Source organism: Euprymna scolopes, chromosome 5 (assembly GCF_053919585.1).
Source record: "Euprymna scolopes isolate OS-2025 chromosome 5, ASM5391958v1, whole genome shotgun sequence".
Lineage (NCBI taxonomy): Eukaryota > Metazoa > Mollusca > Cephalopoda > Sepiida > Sepiolidae > Euprymna > Euprymna scolopes.
In genome coordinates this window covers 94,483,267-94,506,136 of record NC_136486.1, presented here as the reverse complement: position 1 = coordinate 94,506,136, position 22,870 = coordinate 94,483,267, and the positions used below count along the sequence as shown (strand labels likewise).

The following is a 22,870-nucleotide window of genomic DNA, read 5'->3' as shown; positions in this document are numbered from 1 at the left end:
TTAGTCAGAGATCACTACAAAGTAAGGCTAAAATCCCCTCGCCGAAACAGATTGTATATAATTATTATTTACACATAATATAACGATGTCTTACTGATCAAAAACTAATCTGTTTATATTTACTTCTTAATATTCTGATTTCATTTTTATATATCAAATCCACATTTATCTCTCCTTTATGTATATGCATCAGTTTTTTTTTAGCTAAAAACAATACTGTCGAATTAAGTGATGCAGACGTATTTGTAATCTATATACATTTAAAGCAATGAGTTTTTTTTTTTCGTAGTTTTAATATATTTAAGATTATTTTTATATTTGTTATGCATGCATTTACCGTATTCCTTTTATCGTAATTTTTAAATTCTGTTTTGGGATCTTTATGACGAAGAATTGATGATTTTCACTACTGTTCTTGTCTTGACTGTTATTATTATAAGTTTTGGCCGATGTAACCTTCGATCCTTTTCAAGTGCATCTTGCTGAACTCAGGAATTTGAAAGGGAACCCGTCATTTAATCCACCGGAGGTAGATTGTTCTTGTTCAATTAAATAATTTCGCATAGAATGGTGATTCATAATCGTATTCTTAGTGTCGTTTGTACGGAGGAGGACTAACCCTTAAATCGCACGTACTTGGAACTAAGCTTAAAATTCCCGGAAAACTTCATTTATTTATTTATTTATTTATTATTATTATTATTATTATTATTATTATTATTATTATTATTATTATTATTATTATTCATACTTAATGTTCACCTGAACCAAAGAGCATTGCCAATGTTACGTAAAAGGTTATTCATACTTCGGGACCATGCCTACAAGCATAGCCTAAGTAGGGAGTTGAACAGCGAGATGTCTGTTCATATTAGAACTGATTATTTCTTAGCACTTTTTCCTACCGATTCCATCCATCCCATCCAGCGCGACCGTAGCCGAGATTGAACTCACTGCACGAGTTTGTAGTGTACCTATTTACTATGCCTCCCCACGGGGCAGAGTTAGACACCAGGGTCGTTTTTTAACGTGGAGAAAAGGTACAAAAATAAGAATTGTCTCAGTCGTGAAGGATTTCTCCTCCACCGAAAGAGAACAAGAAATAGAAGTGCAGCATCTGAAGAACAGATGGTATTTATTTGCTCCCCCACCGAGCAAATTAGGCACAAGGCCAATTTTTAATGTGAGGAGTGAAGGGAGGGGGAAGGGGAAAAGGGGACCAGCTCCCGAGAGGTGGGAAATGGGAGCTGGTTAAAGGTCAGACATGTGGGGCTGCCCCCACATCTGGTCCTTGCTAGTCATAGCTAGTCATAGCTTGCAGTATCTGCCGGAACAGATTGTATTTATTTGCTCCCCCACCGAGCAAATTAGGCACAAGGCCGATTTTTAATGTGAGGAGTGAAGGGAAGGGGAAGGGAAAAAGGGGACCAGCTCCCGAGAGGTGGGAAATGGGAGCTGGTTAAAGGTCAGGCATGTGGGGTTGCCCCCACATCTGGTCTTTGCTAGTCATAGCTAGTCATAGCTTGCAGTATCTGCCGGAACAGATACTACACTTTGATCTTGTCCCGAAGGCCAGTGTAATTCAAATCTTGTTGGTAGCTGAATACTTGATGCTTCGCCATGGCTATCAAGGGTTTTTTTTTTTTTTTTTATCGTGACGCCATAGGGTGCCTACCACGGCATAAGAGAGTCCCATCTACCCTCGAGAGAAGGATAGACCATGCCAGTTTCTCAACCTGGTATTTTACCTCGCGGTAAATACATAGGCTCGCCTTCCCAAATGGTCACACCATCTGGTACTGGCCAGCTTCAATGTTGCTTAACTTCGGTGATCCGATCCAGCGAGAACCGGTGTGTCAACGTGATTGTGCCGATTCCATATGACGCGGCTAAAGAATGGCCGGAGGTTACATCAGCAGAAACGTTGTATAATTGCATATAAAATGAGGACAATAGTCCGAATAATCCAAAATAACGACTTTTACTGAAACAATTACTAGCATTTCTTTATGCTAGCAACAGTTAGCAATACTATGACTAATATTACACGTTTTGTTTCGCAATACTTGATTTATTGTTAACTTCAATCTTAATAACACGCGGGTGTGTTATCATCTCTTCCACTTTATTCATTTATTTTTTTCTACTCCCCTGTTTTTTATCTGATCGGCTAAATCCGTGCTCCTCTCTCTCTCTCTCTCTCTCTCTCTCTCTCTCTCTCTCTCTCTCTCTCTCTCTCTCTCTCTCTTCGTTTACCGTGGTTACCAGCCGCAGTTACGCGCGCTGTCATCCCGGCGGCAATACTATATCGCTGCGACTACAGCTGTTTCTAGCCGTGTCTCAAACGGCCGCTGACAACGATGACGGACGTCTTCTTCACCGTTGGCGCTGTTTGACAGGCGAAAACAAACCCATATCACCAAACACGCTGTTACCGACACGACCACCGCAGTCAAAGTTACGACCTAGCGTCGCCATCCACTTGACGAATAAAGTACCTGGTAATATCCTACACGGCAAAATAGTCGGAATCGTGATTTCAAATGATTTTTTTCGTTATTATTTTGATATCACACTTAACAATTCTAAGACATTACTTTAAAATACATATTTGTTTAATTTTTACTGTGGTTATTGAACGTAAACTCTGTTTTAGCGCTATTCGTTTTCTAGTATTTTAAAGGAGAACCCCCTTTTTGTATTAATGAATACTTTGTGGACTGGCAATCGTTGAAAAAACTTCAGTTATTTAATTCATAAATATAATAATAATAATAATAATAATAATAATAATAATAATAATTAAAAAAACTCATCGGAAAGGGGTATGTATTGGTTAAATTAACAAGGCAATCAGATTCGTCTTGCTATATATATATACATATATATATATATATATATATATATATATATATATAAGCAGTTGAATTACACTTTCTCATAGAAATTTATTTAGTAAGTTAGTCTAAATCAATAGAAATATAAGTTTATATATATATATATATATATATATATATATATATATATATATATATATATATATATATACTTTCTGGCCACCGATCAAGCGATATTAGGTATAGAAACTCGGTCCTAAGATAATTCAATTTCCCTCTAAATAAATATATGAAACTAAAAGAAAGCTTCTAGTTCTTAATAATAAAGGTAAGGGATGTTGCATCTGACTTAAAAAAAAAAAAAAAAAAAAAAAACAGACAAAAAACAACAAAAAAAAACAAACAACAACAACAACAACAACAACAAAACAAACAGACAATTTTTACTTCTTTTTTATGTTCATTCATTTTTCTTACTTGCTGTGGAAAGTTTCATAAATACGTTTGGTCGGTTTGGAAATGATTTTTACGTACATAGAATTTTAAATTAAGTTTTATAAAAAAGGGATGTAGACCATTTAGCATAGATAAGGACCTCAATGTTTATGTGTTGGGTCCGAATCTGCTGTTTATTTATGTATTTATCTGTCCTTTTAGATTAACAGTTTAATTGTGAAGCTGCAACTAATGTATATATATATATATATATATATATATATATATATATATATATATATATATATATATATATATATATATATATATATAAAATGTAACTGTGATATTGTTACACACACATATATGATTGCGTCATTTAATCACATAAATTAATATATGAAGATATAATTTTACGCGTTAATTTTTCAGTATTTACTTCAGCAGTGCTCAATACATAGGTAGAGCTAGGAATTAAGTTATGAAAATTTATATGGAATAAGCCGAGAATGAAACGAGAATGAAACGCGGAATATTCTGCGTAGCTTAATTGCCATATATATTTTATAACTTGTGTGTGTGTGTGTGTGTGTGTGTGTGTGTGTGTGTGTGTGTGTGTGTGTGTGAAACTTTTGTGCTTAGTAAGAAGTATTACAAACATAGTATTGCATGTTTGGGGGGAAAGTGGTGCGTTAGACGCGTCCGCCTCGCAAAAAGAAAGCGGTGCGTGCACAGACGCACACACAACTATGTCACGTGTCATTCATCATTTTCGTTGTCTTAGTATGCTTACGATTGCTCATTTATTTTCACTGTTTGTATGAATCTAATATATGTTTAATCATTATGGATGATTCATTGCAAGTGTCCCCTTTCCAAAAATAGTCTATTTAGAATAGATATTTTTTGGAAAGGGGGCACTTATCGGTTTGGGATTCATAAAAAAATTGAATAATGTTCAGATATTAGAAAATGATTATTCGAAAGAAAAATATAAAATAGAAGAAAATCCTCGATTTTCTAATGCTATCCTAAACTTAACCCTGCCCCCCCCCCATTAAGATAAAATGAAAATTTTGTAAACTGTTTTGTTTTTGTTTTTGTTTTTGTTTTTAGAAAAAAAAATCGTGATTCCAAACATCAAAAACATGTTTATTTTTCCTGTCTTTTTCTTTTTTTATCTTATCTGTTAGTTTTGTTTTGAATTTCTTTTAAACTCTGACTTATTTATCACGATTTGTTTGACAATGATGCACAGCTTATCGAGGTACGTTTCCTTCCTGATCTGTTTAGAATCGATCGTAAACTTAATCCTTATTTATAAAGCGATAACAGATAGTGACTGAAGAAATAAATACTTACAAACAATCCCTTGTTTTTAGGAAGTGTTGCTATTGGCGATTATACTGTTAAGAAAAAAGATTATAAATTTATTATTGAAAAAAAATACTAAAGATGGAATAAACATTTGGAATTAGCCTTGTTTTCAAGATTGATATGCTAAAACAAACATAGATTATCATCGTTTTCAGAGTTCATATTAACTTTGCATCCCCACGGGGCAGAGTTAGACACCAGGGTCGTTTTTTTAAACGTGACGAAAAGGAACAAAAATTAAAATTGTCTCAGTCATTAAGGATTTCTGCTCCACTGACAGAGAACAAGAAATTGAAGTGTAGCACCTGAAAAACCGATGGTATTTACTTGCTTCCCCATGAAAGCAAATTAGACACAAGGTCGTTTTTTTTTTTTAATGTGGGGGAAAACCAGCTCCCCCAATAGGGGGCAGGGATGCTCTCTGCCAGTGTCCAAATAAATAGTAATTGTCTCGGTATGAAGGGTCTCCCTTACATTGGCCAAGCCATAATTAACTGAAATAGTAAGTAAAGCATCAAAACAGATACTACACGTTTATCTTGGCCCGAAGGTCAAGAGTTGCGAGAATAATAATCAAATAAAATACGAGGCAATATTCTAAGTATTGTTATTTATATGTTAATGACGTCTACCAGCTTTTAAAAGTTTGAACAAAAAACATAAAAAAATAGGAGATTGTACTTTTAAAAACCTGATAATTATAAAAAAAAGAAAAGGAAAAGAAATAGATTTGCTTAAATGCATAAAATAAAGTACAAAATTGAAAACTATCCTAGTCTTAAAAAAATTATTAATGGCAAAAATAATTAACAACCCCATTAAAAAAAATGAATTAAAAAACTTACGTTTTGTAAGAGGAAAATGGAAACGAGATAGAATTAAGAATTTTAAACAGAATAAACGTGAAAACATGTACGCAAGTTCACATCTGACACGGAGAAAAAGTTACGGTGTTTCGCAGTTTTCAAGATCAACATAATAAAAACCTTGTTTCGTACCGAGTGCGAAAAGCCGACCACGAAAATAGGAAAAAAAAAAAAAAAAAGGAAATAGTTTCGTTCTACTGTCTGACGGTTGCTGTTATCCTTTCAACACGACGTGTACACAAATATAAACAACTTGTTGCACACTGTTTAGAAAACAAAAACACACACATTTGAAATTTTAGCGTCTACATTTGCAGCGAATTTGCCAATATATCTCAATAAGATGAACTCATCTTTTAAAATCTAAATCTCACCTGTCTGTTTAAATGTATGTATGTGTGTGCCTGCCTAAAACTTTCGACAGAGGAGACGTATTTTCACGAGATCGGTATAGTTTTGAAGCTTGACCCTTCGAACGACAAATATCGAAAAGTTAGCTTAAACCATTAATTTCTTTCACTGGCCACTTTTCTACAAGGAGGGATCGCTTTTTTCGCCGATATTTACGAAAGTCATCCCCTCATTTGGATTGTCTAGCCTTAATTCAAACCTTCGCTACTTCCGGGTTAGCGATGGACGCAACGGCGAAGACGGCTCTTTTATTTTTTTTTTACATGTTTTTCCTCCTTCGCGGTACAGGTTCAAGTCTGCCTGTCTACTACATTCGTTGTTTATATTTGCTAAAAACACACCGCGAAACATCCAGGCTAATAATGAATAAAAACGTTATATGAAGTATGATGCCTTTATATCACGTTTGCTCGTAATTCTGACGACAAATTTGTATTACATTTCTTAATTTTTGAGATGAGGATTGACTACCTGTATTATTTGGATTCTTCGAACTACTGTTCTCGTTTTTTTTTTTTTTTTTTTTTCTGGCGAACTCGAGAATCTGCACGTCATTTTGCACAAAACTTTGTACTTAATCTACGGCTGAAAGAACGAGAGCATGCTACCTCCGTGGATTAAATAAAGAGTTTCGTTCGAAATTTCTTGTAAATCTCCGGCTTAGGGAGAAATAATTCCGCGTTCTAACAGAAAGAGTCCCGAGTTCGACAAGATACACCTGAAGAAGGTCGAAAACAGGCAAGACCAGAACAGTGGTCTGAAGTTTCTAAATAATACGAACACTCAATTTTCATAATGACAATTGTCCGCTAATACGCCGAGAGATCACGTTTAATCGGCTGAGACTTTAAAAATTGTACATGGCGGCCTTGTGCCAAACACTCAGAATTATAAAGTAGGTACCAAGGGTAAGTGGATTAAACTGGTCAAAAGCGTGGCACCTTTCCTTACATATGGGTATGGTAGCTTCATATTGCGCGCGAGCGCTGTCGCCCACTTGTATGTTTACAACAGTAACACGTGGTTTTAGGTTTATGACGAATTGCGTAGTGGAAACACCGTTTTTATCAGAACTCGTCTCGAACATTTCGACGTGCTCGAACAAATTATCTTATCACTAAGAAAAGCTTCGTAAAAAAAAATAAATAAAAAAAATAAAACTCGAACAAAATCGTTAACATAAAATAAAGTGCGCATAAACTAGGATATACGCATGATAAAGATGCTTTAAAACATGAACATGTTTTAATAATACAATACTAAAATTGGCCAAATAGCATGTCTATGTAGGTGTGTAGTAAATGTTTATGAACAATTCTTGTGTGTTTATAAAAAAAATATATATCTGTTTTTTTTTTTTTTAGTTTTTTTATTTATTGTTATTTTTTTACAGACGCGGAAACTATTTTACATATCGAAGTTCAGCCAGCCACTCAGGACGTCCACTAAGACAAGCACACAAGCGTCCGATCTCACTTATCCAGACGCACACACGCAAACACACACGTATATATTTATATATGTATAATTTTACGTATATAGATATATATGTATATCCAACACTTGAATCCATATAGAAAGTGGGGCGGAGTCTGTCAGGTACGCAGGCGGTGTTGAGAGGAAGTGAGAGGGGCCGACCAAAAGTACCACTTGAAGAGGAAGTACTACAACAAACAGCCCAAGTCGGAATCTAACAAAACGCGACAGTATATACATATATACATATATTTATGTATTTATATATGTATATATATGCATTGCAAGTTATAGAAAATAATAGCTGAGGGAAGCTCTTTCATTGGGCTCTCCTTTCATCATTTTCTTTTTTTTTTTTTTTTTTACGAACCAAATATATTTCTTCGAAAGTGTTTGATTAAATTGTCATCATGAATCGTGAAGAGACTAATATTAATCAGCCGGAGTTGGTGTCAGATCCTGAGGCCGACGTTATTATGAAGATCATATGCGGAGCACGCAATCTGAAGGTAAGATTAATTTTATTTCGATAAAAACCGATGTTTTTCCCTTTTTTTTTTTTTTTCTTTTTGTTTTAAAGTTAATATAGCTATTTCCAACGGACAGTTATTTGGTTTATTACTGAAAAAGTTGCCTTGAATAATGAGCTCAACGGGCACACGCACACATACGCGCGTGCGCCCCCCCCCCACACACAAAGTAGGAGACACGCTCGGTCTATCAAACATTGATGCGTGCTCTCCACGCGTGAATAAATCCGATTCCTTGCATTAAACGCACTTACACACACACACACACACACACACACACACACACACACACACACACACACACACACACATACACACACATACACACACGTATATAAGAGAGAGAAAGAGCTCTTTTTCAAAACAATAACAGAACCAGTTTTTTCGACACTTACGATTTATGTATAAATTAAAATTACACTTGCATATCTGTAATGCTAACGCCCTAACGTTTGTAATCTCCGACTGTTCATAAAGCGGTCGATTTTGCTGGCTTGAATAGCTTGTCCGTCAAGTTACACCTAAGAAAGATCTCTCTCTCTCTCTCTCACTCTCTCTCTCACTCTCTCTCTCTTATATATATATATATATATATATATATATATATATATATATATATATATATATATATATATGATTGTGTGCTGTTTGTGGTAAAGAATACCAGTTAAGTGTTCGATTATAAAGAAACATTCAATAAGTCACCGCTTATCAAAGCCCGGAGGCCACTCGAGGATAAAGGTTAATGAGTGTACTGTGGTCAAGGGGGACGTGTCGTAGTCATCGTTAGTATTGGCAATTTGGAAAACTGGATTACTTAAGGAGATGGTTCCTCAAGTATTTGTTCACAATGGACTTAAATACAACCATATTGTAGTGAGTTTTAAAGCAGGAAAACAGAACAGAGTTCCACAGGCGTGCAGTTCTAAGAAAGAAGCTTTATTCATGGAATCTACGTTTAGGTTAAGCCACAGATAAATAGTGAGGGGAATTATTGATAGTGGTTTCAACTAGACGTGAGTCAGGACAGGGAAGGGGCATAGATTGGAGCGTAGTCGAGGATCGCGTTGGCATCATTCGGATAACCTAGGGATTAACTTTAACCATAATGTAATAGAGCGCGGACGCACGTATTCAAATACATGCGAAATCGGTGACGTCACCGGTAAAGAAAAAAAAACCTATAAAACCATAGAAAGTGCATTTTAGAGGAGACGATAACGTTAGAGACGTTAATGTTGTTCGAGAGCACGTTAGAGACATGGTTGATGTCACAGCCGTAACGTGGTCACGCGTGGCGGGAGAATGAATAAGTATATGTCGTTGTTACAACGGGTGAAAGCGAGTTGAAATACTTTTCTATAGTTTGTCTATGCTGCGACTGAAGCCACAACGTGTTGGGTAATAGTACAATTAGAATAATATCTGTGCGAGTGGAAGAACTTCGCGAGCATATTTCCCTGTCTTGATAGCGTACAAAATCGAGATATTTTCCGCTTTTCTACAATCTATTTCTTAAAGACGCCGCTAGTCTCTCTCGGCTCTATCAATATTATATTGGATATGGCTTGACTTCGTTCCAATCTTCTACTCTGGGATTGACTCACTTCAATAAATACAATAATACACTTACTCTAGAGGTTCTTCTATTTAAAACATCCCTGAAGCGTTTGGAATTTCCAAAAAGTATTATTCATAAATATCTTTATACAAATTAATTAGCAATGGGGGAAAATGATTAATAAGAACTTTCCACCTATTTTTTTTCTATATAATATCCCGCTTAGTGTTTCCGGTTTCTTCAGAAACGAAAATAAGTAGGTCACTCTCTATATGGGAGTGTGAGATAAGTGGGGGGACTAATAAATGACAAAATGGCTGGTGTCCTTATAATGTAAACTCATTTTTATTTTAGGTGATATGTAGATGATGGCCAACGAAAGAGTGGAAGTGGGCATATTAGAACTCAAATAGAATTCAAAACTGGGAATGGGATTTGTTCAATCGACGAGATGAGAGGCTGACTTACTCAAAGGGTTGGGGTATGGCAGGTCCAGAAACTGCACAGACGCCCTCACCAAACGTTAATAACTGACGTTTGATGTCAATATATACTTTTCCTGTTTGATATGTGCTAACATACATTGGACTTTCTTCGGCTTAGTAACTTTGGCAGAATCGAGAATAAGTATATTCTCTAATTTTAGACTTGGCTTCTGTTTACAAGGGTGACACGTTCTTTGACTTTCTGGTTCGGCAAAGAAAAAGAAAATAAAAATTGAAGGCAAAACCAGATAAACAAATATTGAACTATTATCTATTTTTTTGTTTGGTGCTTTCGTGTTGTTTATTATTTGTAATAACTGCCAATTTTCCGTATGCTCATCAGAATCTCAAAAGTATCATGAACTGTTAAGCTCGATTCATACAAGAACGAGGAAGATTTGATCCCTTCCTCCGTGTAACTAGCGTGAGACGGAATTTCCATGAGGATATGTTTTTCACAAAAGTGTCTTGCTTGTATAACGCATTACGTGAGGTAGTTTCCCTTTTGTAGCCACATAGTCGTCTTCAAATCCAATAACAACATACCATAATCAGCCGCCATATGCATTAAAACTAAGTGTATCCTAAGGATTAATTTTAGTACTTCCATAGTGTTCATCCTTCGATTCATAACCATTCACTCTCCTAAGCCTCTATTGACGAGTTTCTCTTGCATTTGATAAGTGTGATCAACAATTTCAAACAAGTATAAACTTAGGAGTAACTTTGAAATGTAAGGCTAACGGTGGGTACATAGTAAGTGAAAATCTTACACACACCTTCAGGTTAAAGGTTGAGATTTCCATTACGATTGTAAACCATAAATAATTGCTTTCATTAATAAATAAGGATTTATTTGCCGTCCTCAGAGAGCGGCAAAAATCCCGGTTAATATATGGGGTGGATAAAGTTCTAAAACCTTGAGTAAACACTTCGTTGCCTCCGAACTTCTTAAAGGAGGGGATAATACAGATGAAAGCGGCGCTGGGGCGTGAACAGTTACTACGCTTTCTTCATGCGGTTGTGCACGTAAAAAAAGACAGAGAGAGAGAGAGAGAAAGAAAATGAGAAAAATACACTATACTTATAATTATTTCGTTTATTAACATTAATTATTATACGGAGATATAATATCGTATTGTCAATTATCAGTATTTACATTTACGTGAGGAGAGATAAGTGCTTGACAATTTCTAAACGGGGATGAAACGCGAAATATTATGTCTAGCATAACTGTCATATATTTTACTAACACACACACACACACACACACACACACACACACACACACACACACACACACACACACCTCCTAGACAAGCATTTGTTGACGATTTAAAAAAAAGACTTAATTCGTAATGCACATGAATACAGTACTGCTGCGGTAATGTGTTCCTCAGGCAAGACAACCCTTATATAGAAGTTTATATAAATATATTTCATGGATATAGATTTGCATGTATAAATATTAAATGTTTACTTAAAATATTTATGAAGGTGTTTCTTTTAATTCCTCGTTTATTAACAATGTTAGAAGCGTACTATTAACTCTGCTTGTTACAACTGTTTATCCGGACTCACGTGCGTACACACACGCATTTATATATATATACATTTATATATATATATATATATATATATATATACATATATATATATATATATACATATATATATATAATGTGTGTGTGAGAGAGCATGAGAGAGAGAAAGAGAGAGAGAGAGAAAGATGGTGATAGGGTGTGACAGAGTATAACAAAAAGAGGAAGAGACGTGTGTGAGAGAGATAGAGAGAAGGAGAGACGTCTATGGCAGACAGAAGCGAAGAAGAGTATGTGTGAGAGAGAGAGAGATAGAGAGAGAGAGAGACTGCGAGAGCGTTTGTTTGCCAGAATGAGACGCAGACAGACGTGGGGGGGGATATGATACATTATTCATCAAACTTTCTACTATGTGTTACTCTCTGACTTTCGATTGGCCTTTTGACAAAACCTGTTGTAAAAACTACACTTATCCTTTTCTGTCGTGTGTCACTAGATTGATACGTTATTTTAGATTTTTTTTTTTTTCTCAATTAGAGTGCTCCATTTGGTGAGAGCTAGAGCCCTCCCTCCCGCATCAAAAATTGAACTTGTGTCTAACTCTGCTATCCTGGGTAGAATTAGACACTTGTGTTAAATGTTCTTTACTTCATGTCAATATTATAATTTTTCATCTATCTTTCACACACACATTTTTTTAAAATTATTTTATTGTTGATTACGTTTCTCTCTTTTTTTATTTTTTATTTTTTTAGTGAGCACTATTTTATTACATTTTATTATTTCTTCTTTTAACATTATTTATTTTGACTACGTAGATTGATATGTAGTAAAGGTTCGGTCGATGGAAACTCAAACTTTTTTCATGTGTTTTACCGAATTTTGTAAACTGTATTTAAAATACAGGAATCTGCAGATATTTTCTAACCGCTTTGATTATTCCCTGGCATAAGTTGTCTTCGTTTCGTCTGCAATGAACATATAGACGTCTAGGACATTTCGCAATTGCATTCTTAATATCGCCATGCTGAGGATTGAACGTTCATCTCCCATTAGACTCACACTGATAACTTTTTTATACTGAGCACTTTCGACCGTTGCGCAACGGGTCCTTAAGAAAATGATCTGACATGAGAATAGTAATAAAACTAATTTATATATTATTAATCCTCGTTTATTTTATTTCGTATTCTCAATTTACACACATTTTTACTTTTATTACGGCTGAACATTTTTAAAATTTGTTTTCATTTCATTTCAACACGGATCTTCGTTTTATAAAAATGATAAAATTGCGTGAGTCCCTCGCAAAGGATATATATATATATATATATATATATATATATATATATATATATATATATATATATATATATATATGCATATGTATATGTGTCATAAATATGTATATGTGTATATGTAGATGTATATATATGTATATGTGTATGTATATATATGTATATGTATATATATATGTATCTGCATATGCATATATATGTATATGTATATATATGTATATATATGTATATGTATATATATGTATAGATATTTGTATATGTATATATATATATATGTATATATATGTATATGTATATATATATGTATATATATATGTACAAATATGTATATATATGTATATATATATGTGTATATATGTATATATATGTATATATGTATATATATATATGTATATACATATATGTTTGTATATATATATGTACATATATGTATATATATGTACATATATGTATATATGTATGTATATATATATATGTACATATATGTATGTATATATATGTATATATATATATGTATGTATATATATATGTATGTATATATATGTATATATGTATGTATATATGTATATATGCATGTATATATATGTATATATATGTATGTATATATATATGTATATATATGTATATATATGACGTGAAATTGTTAAATTTCAAATCTAAAACTTTTATTATATAGAATTAATATTTTTTATTATATTTCAGGTCATAAAATTAAAATTACTAAATGATGGCTTATTTGCTCTATCTGGTATATTGAGCAATTATGTTTAGCTGGGATTGTCTTTATAAAATATAACAGCCAATAATATTTTGTAAGACATATAAATATATATATATATATATATATATATATATATATCGCTTTAAAAGGTATCTAGTTACTAATAACTGTCTGACCCAAACATGATCCTTAGCGTGTGACGACATATAAAATAACACACACACACACCCACACTCACGCACACACACACACACACACACACACACACACACACACACACACACACATATATATATATATATATATATATATATATATATTTATATTTCCATTGACACTAAAAATGTCAATACCTTCGGATTACCGAAACACTAGAAAGTTTGAACTCAGAGCTAAGGTCACCAAATACATTTTCGGTCACTCTATACTACAGAAAATCGCTTAAAGAAAGTAGTGACATTTTTTAGTTTTTTATATGCTGAGCTTTTTTATTTCTACGAAACTGAAGATATTAATGAATAAGCAAACTAAAGTACATCCTCAATCGAAATAAACATATATATATATATATATATATATATATATATATATATATATATATATATATATATATATATATATATATATATATATAACTTCGCTTTTTAACTTAGCATATACGAATTTAAAAAAAAAAACATCATATTGTAACCCTACAAAAGCAGAAGTTCACATTGCTGGTGTACACTCTCAGGGCGCTTTCATTCGGCAACATGTTTTGACTTTACTTGCATTCGTACAAACTTTTGTTTGTATACAGATAGTCCGGTTGTACTAACGGCGCCTGTTGTTTTGTCATCTTCCTGTCTATTCGTCCATTAATTTACTCTCTCAATCATCAGCAGATATAAACCACAACAGCACAACACTAACGACGCGGCTAAATGTGTGACTGTACATGCTTAGTAAATAAAAACAAAGGCAAAACCAAACTATATTTGACTTGTTAATATAGTTTAGAGGCATTCAAAATTGAAATATTTTTTTGCCTGTCTGTCTGTCTCTTGATGTGTTTGTGTGTGTGTGTGTGTGTGTATAATATATATATATATATATATATATATATATATATATATATATATATATATATATATATATATATATATATGGGCGTCTCTCACCAAACAGATGCATATCAAAATTCATAATGATCGTTAAGGATAATCTATGATTAATACTCTACATTCGAAATATACTCGCACGAACACCATACTTACAAAGATTATACACATGAACACACACACACACACTATATATATATATATATATATATATATATATATATATATATATATATATATATATATATATATATATATATTCAATGACTTAAAAACATTATTACAATGATCCAAACATAATTCTCAATGAAAAACCAAGACACGGAATAATAAAATAATGTTAAAAAATACACATTGTTGGTGACTACTCCCTTATTTAAATATACATCTTTCTTTCGTTGGAATTTCTTAACCCATTATATATATATATATATATATATATATATATATATATATATATATATATATATATATATATATATATATATATATATAATATGGAAAGGCTTTTATGCGTAGAAGCAAATACACTTTTTAATATTACTGCTAAATTTTGGCGGTGCAGACGTCTGCCACAGGACAGAAATATATAGTAGATCGCAGGCTTATACATCAGATTTTTTTTCCTAGATGCACGGTGCATCTCTCCCAGTGAATTAATGCGGCCACAGATATCAACCGGAAAATTTCTACGACTCGGCGCGGTACATGAAGCGGCTGGCCTTCCAAAATAGTCTCTCATCTGGTACTGGCCAGGCTCAACGTTGGTTACCTCTGTGTGACATGGCGGGACGCGGTGTGTTTCAACGTGATTGTGCTATATATATATATATATATATATATATATATATATATATATATATATATATTACGCACAATTCGTTACCTAACCAGAATAGTTCGACACAAAATCTATTTTAAATGTGGAAAATTGAATTTCTTCTGATCGAGAACAGAATCGATAGTACACCTTTATCTTGGAAGAAATAATCTCCTCTATTATATAAAAGTTACTTTGCGCTCGCGCGTGTGTGTGTGTGTGCGAGTTCCTTATATGTTCCGAAACGGCTAAACACATTTTTTACAAAATTTCACATAAAGCTAATGTATGTCTGGTAGTGTTCTTAGATATGTTATGTACAGAAATTCATTTGATATGCATCGAAAAAATCTGATTCTAAAAATAGTCTTTCTTTCTTATAGATAATACAACAATTTTACAGGGCGATAATTCTCAGCAAATCCAGGTAGATTCAATTCTCAGCAAATCATTTTTCATTAAAAAAACAGAACTACTCTCATCTTGAGATATAGCTCCATTGTAGGGTGTTCGACTACAGATCGAATGGTCCCTTGTTCAAGCCCCGGTGTACCCCCACCGTTTTATTTAATTCTGTCTTATGAATGAATTCAATTTAACAGAAAACATACAATTTAAAATCACCGAAAATCATATCTTCGTTTGCATATTTGAAAACTAAACATTAATCAGAAGTGCCTTTTCCGGGGCATTCATCTTACAAACTCAAATATCATGTGACATGATATTGTAAACAGACACAGACGGAATTTGGTGAACGATATTATCATTATTATTTAATTTTATTTATTTATTTATTTTATTTTATTTATTCATATTTTTTTCGAATTAGTCCAAAGAGGAAATTACTCCTCGTAATATATAATATTTAGTAGAGGATTGGCTCAATAATAATACATACATAGACAATCTGCATAAATTATCACATTTAAGCGTATTGTACGCCTGGGCAACGCCAAGAGTCCAGCTAGTGATATATATGACAATTAATTTAACAAATATATTTTAATAAGTATTCATTTAGTAACTATGAATCCTTTCCACGCGTCTCAAGATCTGGGTTCCAAATAACAATTTTCCCCAGATTTTCGGCACACTATGTTTTTTTTTTTTGATAACTGTTGCAAATCTTTTTTGCATTATTGTAACAGCCATTTTACCATGGACTTATCGCTTACAACTCTCATTGAACTGCTCTTGAATTTGGATGACGACAACACTATCTAAGATTCTAATAATCTCCGCGCGGACCTATTCGCGGTTTGCTTAGTTCTTTCCCCACACGATCTTTCTACTTAATTTACTTTTTATGACCACCGCGCGTGGTGCACTTACTATTATTATTATTATTATTATTATTATTATTATTATTATTATTATTATTATTATTATTATTATTATTATCATTATTATTATTATTATCATTATTATTATTATCATTATTATCATTATTATTATTATTATTATTATTATTATTATTATTATTATTATTATTACATTTCTGAATTTTTTAGATGAGGATCGGTTATTCGTATTATTTGGATTCCTCGGACTACTGTCTCATCTTGTGTGCGATTTTCACAACGTTTCAGCCGATACAACCTCAGACCGTTTTCAGGTGTATCTTGTAGAATTCGGGAACGTTTCTGTCGAACTTCGAAATTTGGACGGAATTTCGAACGAAACCCCTTATTTACTTCACCGGTGTAGCATGCTCTTTTTCCGCCAGCCGTGACTGAAGATATGTCCTAAGTAATTCGCAATTGTATTTTTTGGTCGTCCACAATGAGAATTGAACCTTCAACCTTCAGGAGAATATTACTTTTACAATTAATTTTTCCAAGTACACTAGCCACTGCGACACGTCCGAAATTCCGTCCAAATTCCCGAGTTCGACAAAATACACCTAAAGAAGGTCGAAGGTTACATCAAGCGAAACGTTACATAACATGACACTCAAGATTAGAATAGTAGTCTGATGAATCTAAATAATACGGTTGTTATTATTATTAATATTACTATTTTATTGTTAATATTATTATTATTATTGTTATTATTATTGTTATTGTTATTATTGTTATTGTTATTATTATTATTGTTATTATTATTGTTGTTGTTATTATTTTCATTCTTCTTCTTATTATTATTATTTTCATTATTATTGTTGTTATTGCTGTTGCTGATTATGATATTTCACATATTTAAATTGTCAAATCTCTTCTCAAATAAACCAGGTATCGAAATTGTTCTGAACATATGTATATCAATAATATTTGTATAAAAAACTGATATTATCACGTACTTAATGTAATTGAGCATCTTTAGATAAAGACTACAGTTTATATAGATGTATATTTAGGAAACTCTAACGATACAATATATATATATATATATATATATATATATATATATATATATATATATATATACACACACACACACACACACACAACTTGTTCTCGTTCATTAACATTTTCTCTGTCAGACAAGCGGTTTGGGCGAGAAATGAGTGGCTATAGCAAGAGCACTGAACAGCACGGATGTAAACAATGCGATGTAGGGGGAGAGTGGGTCCGCGCGCACGACAGCTGCAACTGCACTAAGGTATTGTGTGGGGATGGGCTTGCGTACCGGCTTACGTAAGAGTGTGTCTCTGAAACATGAAATATGCGTGCGTATGTTCGGGCTGTATGGGTGAAAGCTAGATATTGAACAGAATGAGACAGAGACGCACGTAGGAAGATAGATAAATAAAGAGGACAAGATACGCAAACGCAAAACACAAACATGAATAGGTCAATAAGTAGATTGATATACAGGGTGTTCCAACAGTTTTGGGCGCATTTTGACATTGAATATCTGGAAAACTATTAAGAATATAAAAACGCATCTGGTATATTAAGAAAGCTTGTAATCTCAGGTTTCTCATGGAATGTTCAAAGATGTTTAATATGAGCACCATTGATCACACGACAGAAATCCAGCCGATAATCCATACCTTGCTAAATGCGTCCTAGCATTGCGTTGTCAATGGTTGCAACTTGTCTAGCTGAAACCACTATCAATAATTTCCCACCATTCTTCATCTGTGCCTAAACTTAAACGTAGATTCCATGGAAAAAACTCCTTTTTTAGAACTGCATGCATGTTGAACTATGTTTCGTTGTTATGTTTTCCAACTGACTGCAATATGGTTGTCTTCAAGTCCAACGTAAACAGATTTTTGATAAGCCATCCCCTTAAGTAATCCAATTTACCAAATTTCCACTACTAAAGATGACTGCCATATTCCTCTTAACCACTGTACACTCATTAACCCTTATCCTCGAGTGGTATTCGGGTCTTGATAAGTAGTGACTCTTTTGTAAAAACAAGCAAATAGGCAAAAACCAGCTTGTTATTCGGGCCTTCAGCTCATCCAAGTCTCTTGGAATAGAAATCACATAGACCAGTTATTTCGAAAATCCCCACAATAAAAAAATTCGCAGAGTGTGAGATCTGGTAATCTAGGAGTTGAACCAATGTCCATTATTCATTTTTTGCAAATTTAACCACAAGAAACCCCTGTTCTGTTTGAGTGAACACCATTTCTGAGTCGGAAAAGAAATGAAAAAATAAATCGCCTTCCAACAAACTTAATTTTAAAATGACACCACTTTCATCTGATTACCAGTTATAGTTACGTAAATATGAGGTCTTGAAATGTTCCCAAGATTTTACGAACACTCTGTATAAAAGAGAGGAATCGTGAAGCGATACAGATACAATTATAATAACAAAAAGATGTAGCAAACGGCTAAAAGACATTTAAAGGGAGATAAATCAATTGATAGCTAGATAACATTTACAGAATATATCGTGAAAAACAGATTAAATATATACAAACAAACGTTGATAGATACGAACACAAAATAATGACTACGCTGACAGTTAGATGACAATATGTAAACCGGAATACGGAATAAACGGTGGCCTTTGGGCCGGGATCAAAGTGTAGCATCTGTTCCGGCAGATGCTGCACTTAAGATAATTTGTACCAGTCAATGGAGGGGAAACCCTCTATACTGGGACAATTATTATTTTTGGTAACCAGAGTGCCCCCTTTTTGCCTACTTTTAGGGGAGCTGGTTTTTACCTCACATTAAAAACGGCCTTGTGCCTAATTTGCTCAGTGGGTGAGCAAATAAATACCATCTGTTCTGCAGATACTGCACTTAAGATAATTTGTACCCGTCAATGGAGGGGAAACCCTCTATACTGGCACAATTATTATTTTTGATAACAACCAGAGTGCCCCCTTTTTACCCTACTTTTAGGGGAGCTGTCCCCCCCTACATTAAAAACGGCCTCAAGCCTTATTTGCTTTGGTGGGAACGGAAATAAATTCTAATACGGAGTCAACAGTAAATAGATATAGAAAATTTGGACATAAACAGTTATAGATATTTCGTCGTCGATTTTGATCTTTAACTGAACGTCATAAGTATATTCATGCTGAGATTCAAAACAAAAATAATTCGCTTCCAGCCGTAAAACATCCTAACAAATTCGCGGCTAACAGTAGATGGTTGGTTGTTTTTGTTTTACGGCATATCAACCTTTTTCAGATTATTTAATGCCGAATCTAGTTATTTTGAGGAACGATTTTTAATGGAGTATATATATTTTTTAAAGTCAGATTCTATTTAACCCATAGTTGGGACCCTAACAGGTACTACCACTCCGGGTCAGAGTGGACCTGGGAGCAATGGCAATAAAAGGGTGGCTTCACACTCCCCAAGGCCCGCAAGGTGGGAGCCCACCATCGGATATAGTTTTAGGTCATATCCAGGACCGCTAACAGTAGAGGAAAATCTTAAGCATTATATTATTTATATACCTCTAAAGTTAAAACTTTTTCTCGTATGGCATTGATATTAAAAGCCTATTTTTTCTATTTAAAGATTATTAAAACGAATCTCTTAATATACTCAGTCATGGGTATTCTAATTTTCAAGATGGTTAACTAATTTTAATATTCCATTTGAAAACGAATGTCCATTAATTAAATAATTATTCATTTTTTTATGTTTTCTTGTTAGATGATTATTTTGACTTTAATTATTATGCAAAATCTTATTTAAACAACTTTACATTCTCCATAACTGTATAAAATTTAAAATAAAATAGTTTTAGCAGATGGTAATAATTTTCTTTCTCTTTCTCTCTCATATCTATCTATCTATCTATATATATATATATATATATATATGTGTGTGTGTGTGTGTGTGTGTGTGTGTGCGTGTGTGTGTGTGTGTGTTCGGGAAGGTGTGTGTATAAAGTGGCCTTGTTGGTGTGTGTGCGAAAGATCTTTACCAACCTCCTTTCTGAATATTTGTTCTTCGTTGTAATTTACACACACGAACACACACACACACATACACACAAACACACACACAGATAGATAGATAGATAGATAGATAGATAGATAGATAGATAGATAGGGTATTTGGATCAGTGGCAAAATGTCGATTTTGTTTTTCACCATCAAAAATTGACGATAATTGGGACAATATTGAAACAAAACAGTTGACCTTAGCAGGAGAAGTCAACTAAGATTTCTTTGTAAGCACAAATCTATTATCATATGTTAAAAAATCTGTATTTATTTTAACTATTCTATGCTCAAGGGCTAAGAAATAGGGCTAGGATATCATATGTTCTTGGTTTAATTTTAGCTGATGGACCACAGGTCCTTGTTTTTTTATTTCGTTTTTAATTTTCGAAATCACTATTATATATTGGAAAAAAATAGAATAATCGATAGATTTGATTCTATAATAATAATAATAATAATAATAATAATAATAATAATAATAATAAATGCGAAACCTGCATAAATTAAAATATCATATTAAGTGTATATTGTAACCGGGCAACGCCGGGCGGTCGGCTAGTTTCTTCCAATTTTCTACGTTCATTGATAATGCATATTTATGTATTTCTTATATATGGTATAATAAAGTATTGGGTTCTTTTTTGTAAACAAATATTAGACAACATGAAGGGAAAGATTTAAGCGTGATCTTTTACAATTAATTTCACATTGACAATGAACGGATGGTTTCTCTGTAATAGAAGTAACAATAATTCTTTTCATTTTCCTTTTATTGTCAAAATGTTGAACTTTTTTTTATCTCCACTAAAATATATTAGAAGTATTAATTCGGTTTGTCAATCGAACAGATTGCTATGGAACTTAATTTTCCAAGCGAAATTCGTTCTACATGGTCACCGGCAATCAATCTGGTATATCATTAGATACAAATCCAATATAAATAACACGTACGACAAACCAAGCAACGGAGACAGGCTTTAGATAGCCACATACACGTACTGGCTAAATGTTGGTTCAAGACGACTTGAAACATAAATATACTACGACCTTGTCTGTAAGTTGTTTCACGGAGTAGAAATCCGAATAGATTGCATTTGTATTCCTAAGGCGTAAGCGACAGTGATATATGTTTTGCGGATGCCTGCGAAGACTGTGACTCGACGATATGGTAAAAAAAAAAAAACCGTAGAAAACTCGTAAAATCCCGTTGATGATGGTGCAAAGCAAAACTAAGTCTTCTCGCATACTTCGCTTCTCTAGTGAGAACAAATTCAGCAGCGGCCATTTTAGGAAAGTGAGAACAGTTTTAGGTACAGGTTATCTATTTGGAGATGATGATTTGCGGCTTGCGCGATAAGAGCGTCGGCTATAGTATTTAATTTTATTTGTAAAATTTCTTCAAGATATTTCTTATTTGAAACCCATCACAGAATCACTACCTTATGAAATTGGTAAAATATTTACTATATTTGTAATGTGGAGAATAAGTCACAAATGGATGGCTTAGATATCAAATATACTGACTGCTATGCTTGTGTGGCTAGGAAGAATGTTAATGGTGTAATGCTAAATATATTTTGAAGTGATTGAATCAAAATTTTTTTATTGATTCTGTATCGGCCATAAGATACACTTTTCCTTCATCTTAGTATCTCTCTTCCCACTTTCTGGCTATATATATATATATATATATATATATATATATATATATATATATATATATATATATATATATATGTATATATATATATATATATATATATATATATAATATATTTATATTTATATATATATATATTTATATATATATTTATATATATTTATATTTATATATATTTATTTATATATATATATTTATATATGTATATATTAATATATATATATATTTATATATATATATATTTATATATATATATTTATATATGTATAGTTATATACATATATATATATTTAGATATATATATATATATATATTTATATATATATTTATATATATATATATATTTATATATATATATATTTATATATATATTTA

General features: G+C 32.8%; 1 protein-coding gene and 1 long non-coding RNA gene across 2 annotated transcripts in view; both read left to right on the top strand.

Moving 5' to 3' along the window:
• Nucleotides 1-7,424, top strand: part of LOC145276927 (uncharacterized) — an 8,603-nt gene extending 1,179 nt beyond the window's left edge. Inside the window, exon 2 of the long non-coding RNA XR_013868052.1 lies at nt 7,320-7,424. This is a non-coding gene — a long non-coding RNA (uncharacterized LOC145276927). The remainder of the gene's footprint in view (nt 1-7,319) is intronic.
• Nucleotides 7,425-7,669: 245 nt separating this feature from the next.
• The window catches only part of LOC145276926 (acetylserotonin O-methyltransferase-like), a 67,199-nt gene continuing 51,998 nt past the window's right edge, over nt 7,670-22,870 (top strand). Inside the window, exon 1 of the mRNA XM_080128400.1 lies at nt 7,670-7,911. Coding sequence (XP_079984526.1) covers nt 7,813-7,911 — 99 coding nt within the window. The 5' untranslated portion in view covers nt 7,670-7,812. The remainder of the gene's footprint in view (nt 7,912-22,870) is intronic.